Here is a 20,308-nt window from a genome sequence, read left to right as displayed (position 1 = left end):
GAAGATGTGAGCCCTAGAGTGTGCTTAATGACGGTGCACTTCTACTTATTTAAACCGTCTCAGACATCGAGTTAACTTCTTCATGAACTGAGAGTTTAAATAGACTTTGTATCTTATATTCGAGTTTATATTTATTTAATAAAAGTTCTGACACAATAGTTGTACTCTGATTTATGATTTTGAGTAAAGGTTCATACTGTCTTTTACTCATCTGAATTAAGAAGTTGCTCTTTTTATTGTTTTGTTTTACTTTGAAGAAGGGAAAATAAATCTCATATATTGCTAAAGTGTAAATATGTGGCCACCATATTATCTTATTTCTTTAAGGCCATATTTGCAGTTAAGGGGAGCAGGCAGGCCAGGCTCTGCCCCATTTTCCTGGCCGACAAAGCATTCTTTCACGGCACCTGTCAGGTCAAGTTGTTAGTGATCAAGTGTCCAGCAATGAGCTAGGTAAAATTCACTTTGAGTCACTAATGTTTGAAGTTACCTGGAAGCACATCTTTATATCTCCTCTGGCCTCCTACTACTAGAACAGTCCTTTACTGGCAATCATACTGACATTGGTTGCTTTGAAATATTTTTATAAACAATTTACCTAAAAAAAATGTGTGGCCCTAGACATTTGAAACAACAACATTCACATTAAGTAGCTAGGTAAAAATGTTTTTATTAACAGCTCAGGAAATAACATGATAAAAAGAGTAGAAGTGGCTCCTCTGGTTTGGTTTTTATAAACCTGAGTAAGCCATATAATGTATAATTCCTAATATGCATCGAGCACTTTTCTGTGCCAGGTGCCATTCCAGGTGCTGTGCACCTGCTACCTTGTCCACAGTCCTGTGACTGCCCCTGCTGGAGTCCTGTTCTACCTGCCCTGTCCTGGGCAGGTGTGGGGTGTGGGCTTTGAGTGCAGGAACTTGGGCTCCTGGGGTGGCAGATTGAATGAGGTAGCACTGCCGCAGTGCTATTGAGAGCTTATTTTCAACTATGTTATTCAAATTCTGAGCTCTAGACAAAATGTTCATGATCTCCGCCCCCCCCCCCCCTTTTTTTTGCTGTTTTTCTCAGTTGTGAAATGTGGTTAATTGATGATCTTTGGGAGTTTTATCTAGAGCTTGTCTGAGAATTGGAAATCCTCAGTATAGTGAGTTAGAGTGGTGATCTTGGCACTAACTTAATGAAGCTCCACTTGAACTGGACTGAGCAACCTCAATAGAAGGATCCATTTCCTCTAATTCACGCTCCACTTTGAATTCAGAGAAAAGTTTAGGTAGCATATTGAATACAACTCATTTAAGGTATCTCAACAACGTGACTTAAGTCAGGTTTGGTATGGCCCCGTCAGCCGCCCCAGCAGATGCTAGAGTGGGGTTGGGGGTGGGCAGGGGAGAATGGGTTGCAACTGTAGAAGACAGGTAAGGTTGGGCAGCCGCGATGACTTGTGGAACGCGTTTCCAAAGGAAGAAGTTCTGTCGTGCGACTTTTCAGCAAGCCTTGTTAGTTCACATCAGATTTTTTTCCTTTCTTTCTTTTTCCCTCGTTCTCCTCTTCTTTTTTTTTTTAATAACAGAGAGAGATGATCACTGACAAAACAGCCCGAACAAGCTCTTGCAAGGCCATAGAGGCAGCCTCCTCGCTGAAGAGCCAGGCAGGTAATGTGGCCCGTGCTCCTTCCTTCTCAGCTCCTTCCAGGTGCTCTGGGCTGGGCTGGGGTTGAGCAGGAAGGCCTGAGCCTGTCCTCACGGAGCCTCCTTTCCAGTGGAGGTGGGGGTAGAGCTGAGAGTGTCATGGGGAGGCTGGGCTGGGATCCAGGGAGACTTCAGAGGAATTGACAGTTATGCTAGAACCTAAAGGAGGAGGTGGAAAGGAGGTGCTCATGCAATTAAGAAATAAACATCTTTAATGTGTAAATTGTTTTAATGATTCAGCTAAATTTTATTGAAGTTACTTTTCTACTGATTTCTACTTGGCTTTATTGTTTTCAGTTTAAAATTATACTAGCGAAGTGATTTAAATCAGAAATATCCAGGTTTCTTACTTGATGGCACCAATTTGTTGCTATAAATTCCACCAATTTTCAGTATCTGATTCTTTGTGTATATTAGCTAAAAGTAAAAATAATGGCTAGTTTTCTGTTTGACGTGTTGAAGAAACTAGTTTAAATGTTTGTGAAAAATAACTGTCAAAGCAATGGAAAGGAGAGTCAGGCTGTCTTTTAACTTTCATCAATTATCTGTTTGATGTATCTGTCTGGTAGTTTGTTAAAAAAAAGCTTACCATCTCCAACTCTTAATGAGAAAGGAAAAAAAATATTCAGGGGAGAATGAGTACATGAAGATTGCAAATGGCTCTATTTTCCTTGTTTTGCATGAGGTGTGTACGGGTTTTTAAAAATCAATTAAACAGGGGCTGGCCCAGTGGCGCAGCGGTTAAGTTCACACGTTCCACTTCTCAGCAGCCTGGGGTTCGCCAGTTCGGATCCCGGGTGCGGACATGGCACCGCTTGGCAAAAGCCATGCTATGGTAGGCATCCCACGTATAAAGTAGAGGAAGATGGGCACAGATGTTAGCTCAGGGCCAGTCTTCCTCAGAAAAAAGAGGAGGATCGGCAGTAGTTAGCTCAGGGCTAATCTTCCTCAAAAAAAAAAAAAAATCAAACAAACTTAAAAAGACATTTGTGAGGATTATGAACACTGAGTGGATATTTGATGATATAAAGGGATTGTTACATTTAAGTATGATAGTAGTATTATGGTTATATGTAAAACCTTATGTTTTAGAGATATGTACTGAACTTTTTATGAGTGAAATGATATTTGTGATTTGCTTCAGAAGAACCTGGCAGGGGGAGGGGACCCAGGTATGGATGGAGCCGTGGTGGCCCTATGCTAATGGTTTTGGGGACCAGGCAGCGAGGGCATTGGAGTTCATTGTATAGTTTGTCTGCCTTTGTTTACATTCAGATTTTTCCACAATGAGGAGCTAAGCCCTTAGTATGACAAAGGAGCCCAGGAGGTTCATCTTTAGAACTTCATTTATTAGAGGAGTAATTTTAAAACAGTAAAGACATTGAGGGTTTAAGATTTCAAATTTACTTTGTAAACCAAAATTATTTTACAGCAACGAAACATCTGTCTGACGCATGCAAACCACTGAAGAAACGAAATCGGGCTTCTGCAGCAGCGTCTTCAGCTCTTGCGTTTAGCAAAAGTTCATCTCCTTCTGCATCCTTAACTGAGAATGAGGTAAAATAATAATAATAATAATGATAACCATGGCGTTCGTATGAAGGCCACTTAGTTACCCATGTTGAAGCGTGAGTAAAGGTCAGACTTAATAAGCATAACATTGGTGTTCTCCAGAAATGTAGGTGAGTTTTAGGTTCTCTCAACTATGTAAAAGTCATGAAATGGAAAAAATCACTATTTTAGTCTATATGAGCACTTCAAATATAAATATACACACATGCACACAGTGTATGTATAAATGTACGTGGATATACTTTATTATTGACGCATTTAATTGTTCTCGAAATCTGTCTTAAAAATGTTGTGTTCTATTTAGCTCTCATGTTGTAATTTTTCACACGAAACTAAGTCTGCTTTGGTCTTCATATGACACACTGTGTCATTTGAGCTGACTCTGGTCATTGTGCACTCACCCTAGGTGGGATGAAGGGTGGCTCACATGCTATACCGGAGTCCTGTGGCTTCTGGACCTAGGCTCACAGAGGAACCTCCTTATATGTTCCGTGGCTTTGATCTTTTAAATTCTGGCATATTCTTAGATACTTGAGTGTTGAAGTGAGTCAGAACTACCATGGTAAAATGACTCCTATTTTCTGGACTTGCAAAATATATAATAACAAAATAATAGCTATTTGAGGCTATTACCATCATTGTTTGAAGACATCTAGACTTCATCATCAAATCTAAAGTCTTTGCCATTCCTAAAAACAAAACAAACATGAGCCTCAGAATGCAGGGAGGACACTTTTTTGTCCAGAGGGAGTTTTGTTTTCCTGATTTCAGTGATTGCCCAAGAAACTTATTTTCAGGTTTTAATTCCTAGTTATTTTGTTCCCTGTGATTCTCTTTTTCTCTTTGGCAACATGAGTCCTGTTTTTAGAATATTTATGAGGAGATGCTAACGTTGGGCTTTTTTGCAACAGGGTAGTAAGGCAGGGAGTGGATAGATTCCTCACCCTGTTGGGTCAGCAGGTGGCACTTCTGACCTGGTCTCTGCCATGATCCCTGGTGAGGACTGGGCCTTCTCCTGCTCTCTCAGCCTCAGTTGCTTCCTCCTGTTAGACGAGAGATGGGCCTTCCAGTGTGAGGTGTCTTCCCTCGCTGAAGCCCAGGGACCAGGCAATCTGATGAGGTGTGGAGAGCTCTGCAGCTCGTTGCTCAGAATCTTCAGTGATCTTGCAAATACAGAGCCCTCCTCTGAGTAGGGTTTTCTTCAGGGACTTGAGCCAGCTCAGTAGTGGTGAGGAGCTGCTCACATGTGCGGGACTGGGGCTTTCTTATAGTTTGGTATGCGAGGGTAACTAAATGTTTCTTACATTTGGGCACACCCAAAAAATGCAGTAAGAATTCTTCACTAAACTTCTAGAAGCTTATTGAAACGTGAAAAGGCAAATTCTATTACAAAATATTTTTCCTCTTTTTCTTGTCCAAGTGCAGATTAGTATCCTAAAAAATTAAATGAAAGGTGGTCTGCAATTCTAAAGAAGAAGAATACTAAAAATAAGATGTTTCAATTCCATAGACCCTTTTGCTTAAGTTGGCTTTTTTGTTTAAAAACATTTTTAATGAGTTTTTCTTGCATCATATTTTGGTCCACTTATTTGGTTGAGTTTTTACTTATACTGTTGTCAGATAGAATTGAAAGAAAAACGCTGAGGCTGCTGAAATCTTGTCTGTTGTTCCTGATCCTAAGTCGTGTGTGTTAATGGCTTGGATTTAGAGTAGCACCTGAGGGCACAGCTGGCAGGGCAGATATGGAAATACATTGGGTAGACATGCCTAATAGCCTGAGACTCATTTTGACCAGGGTGAGTTTAATCCTTCTGGCTTAGACATTTGTTCTGAACTTAGGAAGACTCAGATGAAGCATTTTATAATATTAGAGTTAATTGATTTTTGATTCTTTATAACTTCAGAAATGGATAGATTATTAAATACATTTATATTATATATTAACTACATTAAAATCATATACCTTCCTGCATTTTGAAGGTGATACATAGATCCCTTAGATCACTTAGTGTGCATTCTGTTCCTTATAAAAAAGATTTAAATTACTAGGCTTTTTCCATCAGGCCACTTTTGTGTGGCTTATATAAATCTTCCACTAGAGTTCATTTTTTACAGAATTATACCGTTTGTTAAAACCACTTTAGGTGAACCAAAAGGCTTACCTATTATGTATTAACTACTGAATGACAGTATGCGTTTACAGTGTATACCATGCTGAATCCCTTTCAGCGTGAGGTAAAGTGTAGTGTTATAAAGTTCATCCTGTAAACCACAGGGTTTGATTCTGATGGAAGTTAGGCAACCATGGGAGTTGCTGTTTGGGGGGTTCATGCTGGCCCCTAATTTGGGTCACATGCCCTTTGCATGTTTGTATTGCCTTCCTTCCTTACCCTTGATTGAAATAAGGAATTTTCACTTGGTTGGTATTTTAAGACATTTTTGATCATGTGGTGGCTTAAATTCTTCTCAAAAAAAGTATATGTGATAAATAAAATTTATATTAGTATAATTATTACGTAATACTACATCACCCTAATGAAGAGGATGGATTAAAATTACCCACTTGCATGACAGAGGCCTGTGAAGGAATTACTGTGATTTAAGTGTTTTGTAACTTCATTTCTTATTCCCTTAGTAGAGCAAATTCTTATTTTTTTCGCCTTCACTGGTAACAGCTTTTATGGGAGCCCACATCAGTCAAGTTGGATTTGAACTCAGCTGCCCTGTACTGCACTTAAAATGATGTAATATTCCAAGATGTCTGCTGCAGGTGGTATCATCGTACACACTAAGTGACATTCCTATCACAATCATTTTATGGAAGATGTGTGATAATCTGTTTTTACTGGTATTAATAAACACATACAATGAAGAAAACAGATAACAAATTTTAAGACCAAGGTAAGATACCTAATCAAGGCCATTTAACCAATCACATTCATCTCATAGTAGAAACACGTTCATATTCTAGTGATCAATGTAGATTTCAAATTGAAAGGATGCCCTTCAATCAGGGGCTGTCCTGGACCTTTGACAAGGATGCCCTACTGAAGGGGTTAGTCTTGTTAAAGGTCATATTTCTCCTATAGTTCATAACTTACTGAATTTTTATTGAAAAATGTCAGCATCTGTACCTTCAAAACCAGAACAAATAGCACACATTAAAAGGAGTCCTTGTCACCTATTCTCATTGCCAATGGAATGTATTCAGTACTGTAGATATGAAACTAATTTCCAACATAAAAGGCAGGAAGAGTTTTGATTCTGTCCTTTTTTACTAAACAGTTTTACTATGACACTAGATATAGTAAATTTGTAGGAAAAAATATAATTTACAGTATCATTGTGAACCATTTAACTCTACTATTTTGATTCAAAGACTAATATCTAGGGGATACCATAATCAGGTTATTTACACCAACCACTTCATCAGTTCTTTTGTAGAACATCAGCCATCATGTTAAATGTCTCAATCTGGGTGACCTTCTGGGGTTGTGCCCCAGGGTGTCCGCATGTTTGCATGATGAGGAAAAGGCCTCACGTGCCCTTCAGCTCATAGAGGCAGAAGGAGTGCTATTCATGTTACCATGTTAATAGCACTTGGTTCATTCCCAGCAGACTCTCCAGATGTGTTTTACCTTTAATGAAAGTTTCTGACTAATACTTGTGTTCTAAACCATTAAGTAATGTAACGCATGTAAGACACTTAGGGTGCCTGGCGCCTTGCAAGGACTCAGTGGTTCGCTATTGTGACAATAATGGTTATAACAATAAAATTAATAAAATCACCATCATTCCCTTTTTATCCAAAAGTATAAATTTTGCTTTGGCATGAAAAGCAATCCTCTTGACTGCATTATGCACGTGGGGATAAAATAAACCAAGAAGTGGCAAACACTGGGTTTGAGTGACATTTGAGGGTACTGGACTGTGACTGAGGGCTGGTGAGGTGGCTCTGCTCAAAAATAATTGGATCTATGGCCTCAAAGACGGTCTAAGTCATGCTGTTCCTAAAGGACATGAAAAAGCTCATGAATAATGTAGGATTCTCAAAAAAAAACAGTCACTAAATTAAAGACTGTGAAAAAAGGTGATACAAAAATGGCCCTAGTTCAAGAAATGTTCACCCAAAGTAACGACTCTAGCTTGAAAGGCCTTTGACAGGAATTGAGAGACTTTATTTGAAATTATAGTCATGATTTTGAGCAGATGGCCAGCCAGCTACTGCTATGTGATAGCTACATTAGAAGTCAGCCAACGAATAGGTGCTTTCCTCTCTATGATGAAAGTGAGAACTGTTAAAATGACTGGACGGTATGCCTACAAGAGCAGTATAAAATTAGTATCAGCTGAGTACATAGGGGTGGATGGGGGGACAAGGATGGGCATTATGTAGTGTTTCGCAACTGGAGGAGGCATCGTCCTCCTGGGGATTTTGGGAAGGTGACCAGGCAGGCAGAAGCAGGTGTACTTAGCATCCTGCAGTGAGAGGGACAGACCCACATATGGCAAGATTGTCCTATTCCAAATGCCAGTAGTGGTCTTGCTGAGGGATGCTGGTGGAGGAGTGGAGTTCATGAGAGGCTCCACCCATGGCTTCCTGAAGGAGGTGAGTGGAAAGGACTACTGTTTTGAAAAAGCTTAGGGATGAGCAATAGTTTGTCTGCAAGAGTACGAAAATTCATTATGCTACTAATTTAACATGGAATTCCTTCATTTCCTGAAGAAGTCAAGATAACACCAGTACATTCTAGTCTTAAGTCATTTGAACTGCCTGTTATTGAGATGAATTTTGCTTATGCTGTACATAGAATCGTTGTAATGATCACATTGACTTGCTTCAAACCATCTTCCATATACGACATTTGTCCCTGGTAAGGGGAGGTAACTATGAGAAGGAGCTCTCTAGGATAAAAGATGAGGCATTTGCAAGAGGTGAAAACTTGTCTGAATATACACAAGTTATGTTGTAGCTGTTCTAAAAATGAAAGTACTCCATTGTAATAGAGTAGCACCTTAAGTAAGTGCGTGTGTTGGCAGTAGGTGTGTCGTTTAAACTGCCCACCTGCTATAGATAGATTCCTGTCTCCCTTGTGGCCTTTCTTCAGAGTTAATACAAAAGTTAAGTGTCGGTTCTTCAGTTGTGATGAATTTAGGTGTGGTTGCATCTCAGTACTCGCTTTAGTATCCATTATATTTCCCAACTCAAAATAACCCCAGTATTTTTAAGAGGATGTTTCTAAAAACCAACAAGAAACCTAAGCGAAGTTTCAGGACAAGGAAGCAAAGCTTATGAACATAAAGCAAAGGGTGGCTCTGTGCAGTGTGTGGAGGAGTCCATCTGTCCCACCTCCTCCAAGGAAGGTTAGCCTACTTCAAAGACAATCTCTGTAAGGTCATCCCCGGCTTTAGATGTACCTGGTTCTGTGGTTTTCATTGAAAGTTCACACAGGTGCACAGGAAGATTTAAAATGGAGTACTCAGGGATTGGAGATTTGGACAAGGGTACGGCCATTTCAAGAGGTTTATGTAGTTGGGGATGTTAACAGCTGAATACACTAGAAGAAAGAATGAGGAAAACTCTTGAGACAAAACTTGTCAGTAACAAGTTTGTTACTCTCATAGTCTCTTTGGCCCTGACCTGCTTGCCCAAGATTTGTGACCAAAGGTGTGTGAGAATGGCTAGACTTGAGGGCAAAGCAGAGCCAATGTTTGCCCAATGGCAGGTGACTCTAATACTTGCTGAGAATCTGTCTTTGAAATTTTCTGAAAAAGAAGAAAAGTAAGACTGTAAATTATCTAGTTCCCAAAGCAAAAAATATATCCATGTAAGGGTATAAAATTAAAGTGATTAAAAAATGCCCTTGAGATTGTTCTTGGCCCAAAGCCTGATGTGAGTGGACATTGGGTTTGCTGTGGCAGACTCTGAGTTGTGATTTTGTTCATCATTTCAATAGCAGTATAAGTGTTTTTAAATAAAGTCCTCCGTTCATCTGATCCAGTCCAGTAGAAAGAAGAGTGCTTGGCAAGTGATGCTTTGGTAACTTACATAAACACAGCGTGTGGGCCTGAGGTGTGCGAGAAGACCGGTCGAAAGCTGAGGCTTCCCTCCTGTCTGAAAGCGTAGATGAAAAATATAATCGCTGTATCTTTGGCAAGTTTACTTGATTTCTTGTTCATTTGATTTCTAACTTAACATGCTTCTCAAACATATCTAGCCTCTTTAAATTCATTTTTAAGGTTGTTCTGGTTAGGTAGACGTTTGTACATAGACTGGATGAGAGCCCTTTTGACTTAGTGTGAAACTGTAGCATTTTATGCTTTTAAAATGAATAGTTACTGTCAGTGACAATCAATTGACTGTCCTTAGCAGGTGGAAAATTACATGCATTGTATCCATCTTATTCTATGTACCATCTGGGTAAGGGGCATGCTCCCTTTGGGGCGTTTTCACCAGCGAGGGCGTCCCTCCAACAGCCAGCGGCACTCAGTGTCAGTTTAAGAACCCACCAGACCTCGTCATCTTAGATGCTCTTGTAACTACATAGTTGCATGTTAGATCCACATTTATAATTTTTTCTGGCCTCATGTAGTTGGGATTTTGCATATAATTCTTTGGCATATATGTTGAAACATGCTAACCATTCAGGCATGTTGGTATCTTCAAGAAATGACTAGGGTGGGGGTGGGAGTGGCCTGGCCCAGCAGGAGGGCGTTTGCTTAGCTGCAGATACTAACTGAAGCGACTGTAGGAGTTTTGTTACTGTGTTCAAGTCTGCGACAGGCAGAGCACAGTCTGTTGCCTGCTGCCGGCCAGCCTTGGCCCGCCACAGCCCATTCTCTACGGGATGGCCACTGCCGAGGACACAGTTTGGACAAAGTTGGGTTGTTAGGACATTTCAGAAACTCATTTTACCTGTGATGAGAACTGGCCTTGAATCTGGAGCAGCAGCCACATGGTTCTCGCTGGCACCTTCTGGGGCTGTTGGACTACACAGAAGCTGCCGAGGTCAGAAGGTGGGTGTGAGCACAGTGATGCTGTGTGAACTGGAGATTTGTGTGTTCTCAACAACTCAGACCTAGCCCTAGGATTTAGGGGCAGCTAGGAAAGTTCTAGTCTGTGTCATCTAGAAGGGTCACTTTAGTAAAAGTTATGAATTGTAGTATTTTAGGTGTTGCATTACTAATTTAAAAATTATTTTAATTCCACTCCATTATTTCACTGTGATGCCTGCTTGGAAGACCTGTTCGAGATTAGTCTTTGATTTTAAGCTCATTAAATCTGCTGAGCACAGGATTCTTATCATTTGTAAATCCAAAATACTATGTGAAAGTACTTCTAGTTATCTATTTCTTCCTTTACAAAAGAGTAACTTAAACATGAAAATATGTTGGTTTATAGAAATATTTATTGTTCAAGGTCTGTAACTGTATTTCAAAAATGATGTAGTATTCAACTTGTGAAGGGATTTGTTTTGTCAAAAAATTAAAAATTCACTATGTATAACATCATCTGAGGCGTAGGGGACTGCTTTCCAGTCACAGCAAGGAGCACCTGCCTGGGATTTGCATAAGTCACCCTAAATGGTTACATCGTTTCTAGAAGTTGGTTCAAATGTGTTCACTAGGTTACATTATGTTCATTAATATCATCTTGAAAAACCCCTGTAATATATATGAAGGAGATTGCATTCCCTGCCCATAAAATAATGTATTTCTAAGGCAAACAGGCAATTTGATACTATCGATACTGAGTAGAGAGTAGAAAAAGTATTTTCAGACTCAAGAAAACTTTGAAAAGTCAGGAACTAAGCTGCTTGGAAATCAGTGCTGCAAGCGTGGCTTTGTTGGATTCGGGAAGCAACGGGAAAGTTCTTGACAGAGTCTGTGTCCGTTCAGTTACTACATTTTTCTTTTTCCAAATGCATCCTATTGGATATGGAGTAGACCGTAGATGTCGTAGACTGAGATTTGGGACTGTGTTGGGACTGTACAGGTGAATGTGTCACTTTCACACACGGCATCTCCGAGTAAGTACCGTCACCTGGTGCACATGGAGGTGGAGCCTGCAGCTGGAGTAAGGCGTGCTGGTGTGGTGCCCTGCCTACTTTGCTCTTCTTGCAAAACCACTCCGCTTGGGTGGTTTGCCGAGCGGAGAGCCCTTGGATCCCCCCGACTGTGTGCTAGTTGTCTGTCAGTTGCTGGGAAGGGGTTTGGTGGGGTGAAAGTCGGAATCTCCTGCAATCTGTGTCATGGACTGTAATATTGTAAGGTCTGTATTCTGTATGTGTATCTTAGACCCCAATCAGGAAACGAGCCTCATGTGTGTCTTTAACATTTATATTTCCATTCAAAATATGTATTCAGTGTTTATTTCCTCAAAATAGACTTTGTTAATTTAGGAAATATCTCCAAGTGGAAACGTGCTAACTTTTCTGTAAATCTTAAATAAAAGGTGCTGTTCCTTCCTTTGACCCAGGACTGGTCTGTGTTTTCTGTCTTTCTCTCCATGCATTTTCTCCCTTTTTTTTTTTTTAGCTTTAAAATTTGTTCCAGCCACGCTGAAGGAAGAACATGGGTTGGTGGGCAGGACACTGGCCTCTCTCCCCTTGAGCCCATGATGAGGGCTCTTTCTTTGGGCTTCGGTTCCTCCGTCAGATGGTCAGCCTTGGGCAGCCATGTGGGTTACTCTTTGAGTGGGGCCAGGGCCCAGGCGTGTAGCTGGTCTTCCGGATGCCCCGGGCTCCCCTAGCGCCCACTGCAGTCATGCCTCCAAGTCTTCAGCTCCCATTTGTGACCCCTTCTCTGATGGACATGTTAAATTTGGGGTTTGAACTCAGAGCATTTTTTCAAGTTGCCTTCTTTCTGGATGTAAATGTTAAAGTAGCAGGAGGCGAGCTGATAGGGAGGGGCTGTGGACCATGGTGGCTCCATCTGGGCAGCCTCATAGTAACAAAACCTTACAATGTGAGACCCCTGTAATTTAGTGTTCATTCACACTGTTTCCATCTTCCCGGCAAAGGTGAGGAAATCAGATTTAAAAGGCTGCTTTCTCTTGATACTGTGTTGTGGGATGTGTCACACATAGAGTAGTGAAGCTGGAACAGTGGGCCCACACACCTGTCACCCTGCCACAGACTCCAGTCAGAGCCAACAAATCACTCAAAAGAAGTCAACCCTCTGAAACCAATTTTAAGTGAGCAAAAAACCCTGTGTTTATTGGGTTTTTTCCTTCTACTTCCTGTAATTTCAGTGAGCTAAATCTGGAAAAAGGTTGTTGATAAGGCTACAGAATTGGGTGGATTGCCTGGTGGGGTTTGGTTTTTGTTTTTGTTTTTTTTAAATGTGGCCCAATTTCAGTTTCTAGCTTTGTGTTCACTGGCAAATAGCAAGCTTATAACATGATTACTTGTGATTATTGAGGTGTACAGGAAATGTAGTTTATACTTTTGCTCTGTTGAAAAATTTTCAACATTTATTTACCTAACATCAGATAAATACTAAATGTGTTTTTAGTATTTTTTTTTAAAAACATCTGAATTTGATATACAAGGAAGATTTCTAATTAAAGATTTATTGATTTCTATTTAAAGATTGATTATTGCTGGTCAAGTAAAGGGAAAATGCTGTGTACAACGATGAGGCAGAGCTTTTAGCCCAGTCTTAATGATCTCTGATGAATGAAGGCGAGATGGATGAAATACGATCTGTGAGTCATTTCATTTGCTCACAGATTCCCTGTCTTTCTCCCAGGCCTTTTGCTTAGCCTCACGATTCCCTGTCTTTCTCCCAGGCCTTTTGCTTAGCCTCACGTTTAAAAGAGTCGTCTCATTTGACCTTGCCTTCTCCCACCTTACCCCTCTGGTGGGGAAAATAGGCGATGGGAGGACCAGGAGAAAGGATGGTCAGTTAGTTACAGGTGCGACGACAAGTCTGGAAAACTGTTTCCTGACCTTTGGGTGAGCACTCTTGTATATGCACCTGCTTCTGAAATTGTTCAGTCTCTACCACAGCAGAAGTGAGTTGAGCAAGATGAGGTGTAAAGGCTTACGTTTTGACATCGCACTTTGGTTCTTTCAAAAATTCATTTGGTATTAACATGTTTCTCTTACCTTAAAATAGTTGGACCTTAACAGATCGGGTAAGAAAGGTCAAGATTCTTGGTCCCAAAGCCTGTCTTAGGTCACCTATTAGAGCAAATTGGGTTTTCATAAGTTACTTCATTTTTAAGGAATATTAAGAGAATGTTAAATGTTATGCCTCTTATATACATATATAGACTAAATACTAAGCAGAATAAAGTCCAGTTTTGAATTTCTGCACAGCTTATTGACAAGTTGTATTGTCACAAAAACCAGTTGATGTACATTTGCAATAAATAACTGGCACTACTCGGCGAGTGTTCAGAAAACGTGTGCGCATGTGTGTGTGTGTGTGTGTGTGTGAGTGAGTGAGTGGGGGGGTGGCGTGTCTCTGAAGTCATGTGACCACCGCTGCTCTCTGCGACTAGTGAACTGTCGTCCACCTCCTTCATCTGTAGGTATCAGATGGCCAGGGAGACGAGCCCTTGGAGTCCCCATATGAAAGTGCAGACGAAACGCAAACTGAAGTGTCCGTCTCGTCTAAAAAGTCTGAAAGAGGAGTAACTGCCAAGAAGGAGTACGTGTGTCAGGTGAGGAGTATGTGTGTCAAGAGAAGAGTACGCATGTCAGGTGAGGGGTAGGTGTGTCAAGTGAGGGGAGGAGCCATTTGATCCATCGTTTACAGTACCCACCTGGGTCCCAGTAGATAGGAGTGAGTCTTGATGCATTTTCTGTTCCCTGCAAACCCCCTCTGCCCCCAACCCCATCATCACTCACTAATTTTTGTTTTGAAGGTGTTAAGCTGCCAGCTGTATCCTGGGGTTAAGTGCCCCAGTTAGCATCATCCATTCATGTGTAGGATCTCATGTATAAATTATATATAACATACACACAGATGTGCATATATACTTTTTGAAGTGTGTAAAAACTGTGTATGGGCCAGCCCTGGTGGCCTAGTGGTTAAGTTCTTTGCACTCTGCTTTGGCAGCCTGGGTTCAGTTCCTGGGCATGGACCTATACCGCTCTGTTAGCCTCCATGTTGTTCTGATGTCCCACATACTAAAAAGTAGAGAAAGATTGGCGTGGATGTTAGTTCAGGGCAAATCTTTCTCAGCAATAAAAACTCCCACAAAAAACGTTGTGTGGTTGGAAGAGGCCGGTGCTGTGATGATGTTTCACTGCCGGCATGCACACCAGGTAGGCAGGCTGGGCCCACTGGAGAGGCCCGGGTCAGTGTCCCTCTGCCACAGTGACTTGGGGCTGGTCACTTAGCTTCTCTGTGCCCCGGCCCCTCCGTGGGATGGAGATGAACTCATAGCTGCCAGAGGCTGTGGGGAAGCCCCCTCTGTCAATACATGAGAAATGCTGGTCAGCTCTGTACCTGTCAACTGCGTTAGGATGAGTTTGATTTCTGATGAAAATGTGCATGAGTTCTCTTGATTTTCAAATCTGATTTTAATCCTCTTGAGTGTGTCCTTTAGGGTTTTGATCCTGTTTGTTTCCTTTGCTGTTGCTGAGGGATATCTTTCTGTATCCTGTCGCCGGGTTAATCTGATACCGGATGTGTTGTGGGTTCTGCTCAGGCCAGCTTCTCACATGCATGTTTAACTCTTCCTCTGAGTAGCACAGGGGTGTAGAGGGGCTGTGCTGGGTGTTGCTTCACTGCTGTCCCCTCTCCGCCCACAGCTGTGTGAGAAGACCGGCAGCCTCGTGCTCTGCGAAGGCCCCTGTTGCGGAGCTTTCCACCTTGCTTGCCTTGGGCTTTCCCGGAGACCAGAAGGGAGGTTCACCTGCAGCGAGTGTGCTTCAGGCAAGTTTTGTTGTAGCTTTTAATTCATGCGAGGCTTGTTCCCAAGGACAGATAGTTCTGTGACGTCCCCTCCAGCCTTGGAGTCTCCCTCCTAGGCTCCCTTCACAAAGAGTGCTCTGGTCCGCCTTTACAGGTGCGTCCTGACGCATTTATTTCCTTTGGAGACCTGACACCAGCAGAGAACAAGTCACTGCCCACCCCCTCACTGCCTGTCTCTGTGCTTAACCTCCCATGGGTGCTTGCAGCCCTGCCCCGGCAGACATGCTCACCCCTTCTTGGCCCCCACGGTTTGCTCTCTGATTTCAATTTTATGCCCTCCCCTTGGTACCTTCCATCAGGTGGTCAGTGTTATTACCTTAATGAAGAAGTGTCATTCAGAGTTTAGTTCAGCATAAGGGGATGGGAGAGTGGTGGGATCATAGGCCACAGGTTCTGCCATGCCCCTTCCCGTGGGCAGTGTGAGCCTTGCTCTGTCTGTGGGGTGGCTGTCATGGGGTGCCCTGGCACCAGAGGTTCCAGCATTATCAGTACAGGTAACCTAGTTGGTCACAGAACCCCGAAGTTCACAAGAATGTGGAGTCTTTGTGGAGATGCAGTGTGAATCTGAGCTTCAGTGTTAGCAGAAAGAATGGCTCCGTGCTTGTCCCTGCGTGATCATTGCTTTTGTTCTGCCATACTGGGTTTCAGCAGAACAGTCTGGGGGATGATGGGAAGACAGGCTGCACAGCTGTGGTCACTGTCTACCTCCTATCCACTGGCCGGGCCTGAGGGTCTCCTGGCTCTCCTCGGAAAATGTCCTGGGTCAGGAAGATACCTGGAGTTCCCCTAAGTCAAGACCATTCAACACAACACCACCTGACTTCTGGGGGCACCTGCCTGCCTATAATTTTAAGTGATTCTTCATTGTAGTTGGCTAACTGATCTCAAGAGTGAGAGTTAAAACCTTTCTTTAAAGGAGTCCCTTCCTTCAAGCTTCTTGTTGAGTGGGTGTCCCCACTTAGGCTGCCTAGAGAGACTTTCCTGTCTTCCAGGTGAAGCTGGAGCTCAGATCGCAGCCAGGTAACCCTCGAGGGCTGGATTATTTCTGAAGCATGCTTGGACTAGTCAGTAAGGTTGGAAATATGGCCAGATGCTTTAGCAACACAGGCTACCTCCCACAGAGAGGCGCTTGATCCAAGTGGCCTAGGATCTACAATTTATTTTTTGTTCTTTGCATTTCTCTCTCCGCCCATCTTTCACCGTTTGTTAGGGATTCACACGTGTTTCGTGTGTAAGGAGAACAAGACAGACGTTAAGCGCTGTGTCGTATCTCAGTGTGGAAAATTTTACCATGAAGCTTGTGTGAGAAAATACCCTCTGACTGTGTTTGAAAGTCGAGGCTTTCGCTGCCCTCTCCACAGCTGTGTGAGCTGCCATGCTTCGAACCCTTCAAACCCAAGACCGTCGAAAGGTACAGATGCACCTTTAGAGCTTCAGTGTTGGTTCACTATGGTCACATAGGTGCATGGAAGGTGGGCATGGTGGCTATTGGGCTTGTCACCAAGGATGTTTAGTTTTTATTTGGAATAACAGTTGTTTTTCTGTTACTGACTCCACACAGGTTGGGTTAGGGTTTTTCTTAACAAAGGGCCTGCCCCCCACCATTCTCCCTTCTTCCTGCCCTGTTATTTTAAAGACTCTTAATTTTAGGACAGAGGACCTTTGAACCATTTTGATAGATTCTGTTTGTTCTGGTTTTAGTGGTCTTTCATATATGAGAAAAGTATTTTAAAAGCAAATCATATCTGCACTATTTCGTGTTTTTAGCTGTGAGGATGGGAGGTTATCTCTACTTCTTGACACTAGTGACTCTCAACCAGGGGCGAGTTTGCCCTCCAGGGGACATTTGGCCACGTCTGGGGATGTTTTCGGGGCATCTCTGGATAGAGACCAGGGATGCTGCTAAACATGCTCCAGTGCACAGGGTGGTCCCCCATGGGCCTCACATGCCATGGTGTCCAGGCTGAGCAACCCTAGTCGACCTTATTTAAGAATATGGCATTTTAAATGCTTGACCCTTTTCCCAAACGTGGTTTTGAAGGACCTTTGCCTTGAGGAAATGTGTTTTCATGACGTCTATTAAATATTCTTACCTTCCCCATCCTAGTTCTTTTCTTTGTCAAATACGTCATTTATTTCAGCATTAGCTTTCTAAATTCATGGAGGTGTGGTTGTTTCTGGTTGCCCTGTTCACTGTGTTGGGGTCTCCAGCGTATGTCTCTTTGCCTTCAGGTAAAATGATGCGCTGTGTTCGCTGCCCCGTTGCCTATCATGGAGGGGACGCTTGTCTGGCAGCAGGCTGCTCGGTGATCGCTTCCAACAGCATAATCTGCACGGGCCACTTCACTGCTCGGAAGGGGAAAAGGCATCATGCTCACGTCAATGTGAGCTGGTGCTTTGTGTGCTCCAAAGGTGAGGGCGGGACGGCAAGTTTGCGCACCAAATGTTGCCGCCTGGTGTTCGAAATTGTCATTCCGTTGGATCATTTGAATGGTTCAAGGGTGCTGCTTCTCACGGCTTCTCTACATACACAGCTCTTCTGGACATTCTCAAGAGCCATGTGTGGGGGGCGAGCTCTGTGCTTAGCCAGCTGTGTGTATTGATATTCATAATCTTTCCTGTGTTTTCACATGTATTATTATAACATATTTCCAAATTAACCATCATAATTTCAGACTTACGGGAAATTATTTGTGGTGAAATATAAAATTTGCTTTTGTGTTTATATACAGATTACTGTTTTTAAACTAACATCTAAGAGATGTGTAGTATCTGTAGATTGTGAAGAGGCAAATCTGGGCTGAGCCATATGAGACAAACCTAAGCTGGCCCGCCCTCCTTTGCAGGGGGAAGCCTTCTGTGCTGCGAGTCCTGCCCAGCAGCCTTCCACCCTGACTGCCTGAACATCGAGATGCCCGACGGCAGCTGGTTCTGCAATGACTGCAGGGCCGGCAAGAAGCTCCACTTCCAAGATATTATTTGGGTTAAACTTGGGAACTACAGGTGTGATACATAGAATCCTCTGCTTTTATGTCTTTCCTTGTTCAAATGTGTTCGTTTTACTTTACAGTGCTTAAAGTGTTGAAATTATTGTCACTCTCTCTGAAGAGTCTGTGAATCCTGTTTTTAATATTTATAATAGATGGTGGCCGGCAGAAGTTTGCCATCCCAAAAATGTTCCCCCAAATATTCAGAAAATGAAGCACGAGATTGGAGAATTCCCTGTGTTTTTCTTTGGGTCTAAAGATTATTACTGGACACATCAGGCGCGAGTGTTCCCGTACATGGAGGGGGACCGGGGCAGCCGCTACCAGGGGGTCAGAGGGATCGGAAGAGTCTTCAAAAACGGTACGGAGATTTCCAGGGAGTGAAACACTGATCTCGGGTGCTTTTTCCTAATCCTAATTTCTGCTTTTTGAAAGTTTGATTTCTGTAGAAAACACTAGACTAAGCATTCTAGCTGTACTTTAAATTAGAAAAAAGTAGGTTTGCAAACTGATTGTTGAGGCATAGGATAACATACACTGTTTAATAACTTTTGTAACATTGGCTTCTGATTAATTTCACTAAAATGCATTAAAGTTATTTTTGAGAAATTATTTTAGTACTAATTTGCAGAAATTCCTTATAGCTTGCTTTTCCGTAAGATGGAGAGTGGAGGAACTTTCCTGCAGTCTAGACCTTACGCTCCTGCTTGCAGTGGCTCACAAGCAGACACTGCTACCTGTCAGCAGACACTGGGCATCAGGGTCTTCATAAGGTGCCAGGTGTGGGCAGGTAGACAGGATGCCCTGCCCCCGATTCCACAGCTGGGGTGGGAGACAGCAATGACCATGCAGTGTTGTTCAAGTGACAAGACAGGATGGGAATGCGGCCACTTGACTGGAGGAAGTGGTGTTTACACTGGGCTGGGAGTGAGTGAGGACAGCAGGGGAAGATCGCAGCATGTGCACACAGCTGGTTCAGGGAGAGCCAGGAACATGTCGTGGTCGGTGGTGCCGAGGAGGCTTGATGAGCTGCAAAGAGGGTGCAGGCTGCACTGAGCAGTGGGAGCCTTCTCCTCTCCTTCAGATCCTCAGCACACAGTAGGCATTCAGAGGTCTGAATGAGAATGGGTAGGCATCAGAAGATTTTCAAAAATTGTATTAAGAGAGATGTTGAAATTGAGTGGTAGCTGAATGTGTTCAGTGTTAAGTCAGCTGGTAAGTGGTAAAGTCAAGATTTCACGATCTCCTGACTCTTCATGCAGGAGTCCTGTGGAACTAGACCTATTAAGTGACCTGACTGGTGACTGCCTGCCACAAGGCAAGCCCCCAGCACACCCAGAGCTGAGGTGGGGCTGTCTTCCCTGGGCACATCTTAGTAGCTCATGGTTCCTCTGTTCTTGCTTCAGCCTGTTGCTTACCCCTCAGAGCCCTTTTTCTCCTTGAGAGGAACAAAATTGCATTTTTGTTTTCTGTCTTCAGACAGTGAGTCCTAAGTACTAATACCTGGTACTTTGTCATTAGATCACAGCAGAGGGTGGCAAGCTATAGAACGGAAACCTGCCCCTGGGGGCCCTTCCTTGTAGTGAGGTGGCGCAAAGCACCACCCAGGGTTCTTAAGCCAGTGGCGTCCTCCAAGCACTCTTCTGCTTAAAACATTTTGCAACATTTAAAAACTCCTGCCCTTTTAAAGTTTTCCATAATCTCTAGTTTTATGGAAACTGGAAACTACACTTAGCAGTGAAATGAAAGCTTTGAGCAAACCATTAAAATACAGAGCTTAAAGGGTAGGTGTATTTACATGCTGAAATCTTTTACTCCTATTTCATTGACTCTTTAGCGCTACAAGAAGCCGAAGCTCGTTTTCGTGAAATCAAACTCCAAAGGGAAGCCAGAGAGACACAGGAGAATGAGCGCAAGCCCCCGCCCTACAAGCATATTAAGGTGACGTCAGAGCAGCAGGCTCTGGGAGGCTGCTCAGAGGGCCATGTCCGTGCGCATGCAGATTAAGTAATTGCTGAGGGGGTTGTAAGTGGTTCTCAGGCATGCAGACTCTTCATTCCCAGGCTGTGGCGGGTGAGAGGGTCATCATGAGCGAGCTGTCTGTAGCCGCAGGGTGGACAGTGGCAT

The 20,308-nt window shown here is 42.9% G+C and overlaps 1 protein-coding gene across 3 annotated transcripts in view; it reads left to right on the top strand.

Annotated features, from left to right (window-relative positions):
- Positions 1-20,308, top strand: part of NSD2 (nuclear receptor binding SET domain protein 2) — a 62,428-nt gene that overhangs the window by 25,950 nt on the left and 16,170 nt on the right. For all 3 annotated transcript variants that reach the window (XM_046656339.1, XM_046656338.1, XM_046656340.1), the window contains 9 exons: positions 1,574-1,655; positions 3,124-3,248; positions 13,804-13,935; positions 15,032-15,155; positions 16,405-16,605; positions 17,427-17,606; positions 18,041-18,197; positions 18,337-18,542; positions 20,019-20,122. In XM_046656339.1, the coding sequence (XP_046512295.1) occupies positions 1,574-1,655; positions 3,124-3,248; positions 13,804-13,935; positions 15,032-15,155; positions 16,405-16,605; positions 17,427-17,606; positions 18,041-18,197; positions 18,337-18,542; positions 20,019-20,122 (1,311 nt within the window). The remainder of the gene's footprint in view (positions 1-1,573; positions 1,656-3,123; positions 3,249-13,803; positions 13,936-15,031; positions 15,156-16,404; positions 16,606-17,426; positions 17,607-18,040; positions 18,198-18,336; positions 18,543-20,018; positions 20,123-20,308) is intronic.

The sequence above is a fragment of the Equus quagga genome, chromosome 3, assembly GCF_021613505.1.
Source record: "Equus quagga isolate Etosha38 chromosome 3, UCLA_HA_Equagga_1.0, whole genome shotgun sequence".
In the NCBI taxonomy this organism is placed as follows: domain Eukaryota; kingdom Metazoa; phylum Chordata; class Mammalia; order Perissodactyla; family Equidae; genus Equus; species Equus quagga.
This window is presented reverse-complemented; position numbering and strand designations above follow the sequence as displayed.